This window comes from Lactuca virosa, chromosome 3, assembly GCF_052849685.1.
Source record: "Lactuca virosa cultivar CGN04683 chromosome 3, Lactuca_virosa_CGN04683_v6, whole genome shotgun sequence".
Classification (NCBI taxonomy): domain Eukaryota; kingdom Viridiplantae; phylum Streptophyta; class Magnoliopsida; order Asterales; family Asteraceae; genus Lactuca; species Lactuca virosa.
Genome location: NC_136428.1, coordinates 127,634,008 through 127,636,925, shown reverse-complemented (window position 1 = coordinate 127,636,925; position 2,918 = coordinate 127,634,008). Strand labels below are relative to the sequence as shown.

The following is a 2,918-nucleotide window of genomic DNA, read 5'->3' as shown; positions in this document are numbered from 1 at the left end:
ATGCTGTCAAGAAGTAACTACTCTGCATGGGCTATAAAGATGAGAGTCTTCATGCAAGCCCAAGGAGTCTGGGAAGCAGTGGAACCCAGAACAGCCAACATAGTTGTGGAGGTTAAGAAGTATAAGTTAGCATTGGCTGCTATCTACCAAGGAATACCCGAGGACCTGTTGTTGTCCTTGTCCGAGAAAAAGACAGCTAAGGAAGCATGGGATGATTTGAAGGTGATGTTCCTTGGAGCGGATCGTGTCAAGACAGCAAGGATTCAAACATTGAAGGTTGAGTTTGAATCCTTAAACATGAAGGAATCGGAAGGAGTAGATGAGTTTTCTGCCAAGATAAGCAACATAGTGAGTTCATTGTGTGCATTAGGGTACACAGTGAATGAGTCCTATGTAGTGAAGAAGATGCTTAGGGCAGTATCCACTAAATTTCTCTAAATTGCTTCAACACTTGAGCAATTTGGAGACCTGGAGACAATGACAACTGAGGAAGTCATAGGGAGGCTAAAGGCGCATGAAGAAAGGTTGAAGGGGCATGGTGAGAGTGATGAAAGAAAGCTTCTCTTAACCCACCAAGAGTGGACTGAGAGAAACAAGAAGAAAGGAGAAGGTAATTCAAATCCAGCACCAAAAGGTAGCCGTGGTGGGTCATCACGAGGAAGAGGAAGAGGCCGTGGAAGAGGCGGTCCTAGTGGGGTTCAAGGTGGTCGTGGCAGGGGTGGTTCTAACCAACAGAAAGAAAGAAGCCAAAGTCAAGATAAAAGTGAAATACAATGTTATAATTGTCAAGAGTTCGGGCACTACGCAGCTGAGTGCAAGAACCCAAGAAAAGAAAGAAATCATGAAAGCAATTTGATCCAGGAAGATGATGAAACAGCCCTGTTATTGTCATCCTTTGAGGCTAAAGAAGAGACAGGGGAAGTTTTTTTGAATGAAGAGAAGGTCAACCCGAAACTGAGATCGAAGGGTGATGTTGTGAGTGACTCAAACATGTGGTATCTGGACACAGGGCCAGCAACCACATGACTGGAGAGAGAAGCAAATTCCAAGAACTAGACACCATGATCCAGGGGTCTGTAAAGTTTGGCAACAACTCAAAAGTCAAAATTAAAGGAAGGGGTATGATTAGTTTCCAATGCAAAAATGGTGAGCAAAGGAGATTAAGAGAGGTATACTATATACCTGAGTTGTGTAGTAATATTATAAGCCTTGGCCAACTCTCAGAAGGTGGAGATGAGATTAGAATCAAGGAGAACTTTTTGAGAATATATGACTCCAGGATGAGACTACTCATGAAAGTTCAGAGATCACCAAACAGGCTTTACAAAATCGAGCTCAAAGAGGTCACTCCAAGATGCTTTGTTGCTGAAATAAGTGACCCAACCTGGTTGTGGCACACAAGGTTAGGTCACGTGAACTTTACTGCTTTGAAGTCGATGTCAGATAGAGGAATGATAGAAGGAGTACCTAAGATGGTTATACCATCCCAACCCTGTGAAGGTTGCCTGGGTGGAAAACAATCAAGAAACCCATATCCACCGTGCACAAGTTTCAGGGCCAAGAAGAAGCTCGAGTTGATTCACAGAGACTTATGTGGTCCAGTTTCACCCCCCACACCAGCAGGTAACAAGTACTTCATGCTCCTGGTTGATGACTACAGCAGGGTAATGTGGGTATACCTGTTAAGAACAAAAGATGAAGCATTTCAGTCATTCAAAAATTTTAGAGCAAAAGTGGAAAACGAGACTGGTGAGAAGATTAAAGTATTAAGAATAGATAGATGAGGCGAATTCCTGTCCAACCAATTCACCACCCACTGTAGTGAAACAGGAATCGATCGACAATACACCTCCCCATACTCCCCACAACAGAATGGGGTGGTGGAGAGACGTAACCGAACGGTGATTGAGATGGTGAGAAGTAACCTAATAACGATGAAGCTTCCACACACGCTATGGGGAGAAGTTGTGAGTCATGCCGTTTACGTACTGAACAGAATAAGCACGAGAGCCTTGAATGATTCCACACCCTACGAGATGTGGACTGGTCGCAAGCCCCATGTCGGTCATCTAAGAGTGTTTGGTTGTGTCGCACATACGATGATCAACAAGAACCACCTAAAGAAGTTAGATGAAAGAAGCAAGCGAGTTGTGCATTTGGGGAATGAAAAGGGGACGAAGGCGTACAGACTATTTGATCCCATCACTGGGTCAATCCACGTTAGCAGAAATGTTGTGTTCGATGAAGATAAGATGTGGACGTGGGAGAAGGAGACGAGAGTCAATGGAACACCTGGACCAAGCTTCACCGTTGAAGGATTTGATTTCAACGATGAAGGTTTTGATGATGTTGAAAATGGCGCTGATGGGGATGGATCTATCCATGGGTCTACCCCAACTACACCTGATGCACACATATCTCCAGTCAATGTGGACTGGACTAGCAGTGAATCCCAGCCTAATTACCATTTGGATCCTCAAATAAGCCGACAAGAAAGTCAGTCAAATACTTTGACTCCGCTAAACCCACCGTCGACGCCCTTTACGTCAAATTCATCCAGCACCGCCTCGAGCTCCACTGGTGGCGGTGCTCCAAAACGTTACCGCCTGCTCACCGACCTATATGACAATACCGACGAAATCCAATTGCCACCAGAAGAACTGATGTTAATGTGCAGCGATGATGAACCTGCAAGCTATGGTGAAGCATGTCGAAAGAAAGAATGGGTACAGGCTATGAACGATGAAATAGCTTCAATTGAGAAGAACAAAACCTGGAACCTAGTCGAACTGCCAAAAGGGAGGAAGCCAATTGGGTTAAAGTGGGTCTTTAAGGTGAAGCGGGATCTAACTGGAAAGATTGTGAAGCACAAAACAAGAATTATGGCAAAGGGTTACGTTCAGAAACAGGGCATCGAT

At 44.6% G+C, this 2,918-nt stretch overlaps 1 protein-coding gene across 1 annotated transcript; it reads left to right on the top strand.

Annotated features, from left to right (window-relative positions):
• Positions 1-438, top strand: LOC145164035 (uncharacterized). Its single transcript, XM_079082761.1, has one exon. It carries the CDS (start codon positions 1-3, stop codon positions 436-438), a length of 438 nt encoding a protein of 145 aa, XP_078938887.1.
• Positions 439-2,918: the final 2,480 nt, after the last annotated feature.

Excerpts from the sequence above, each read along its gene's own strand:
- LOC145164035 (XM_079082761.1), top strand. The coding sequence starts at position 1 with ATGCTGTCAAGAAGTAACTACTCTGCATGGGCTATAAAGATGAGAGTC.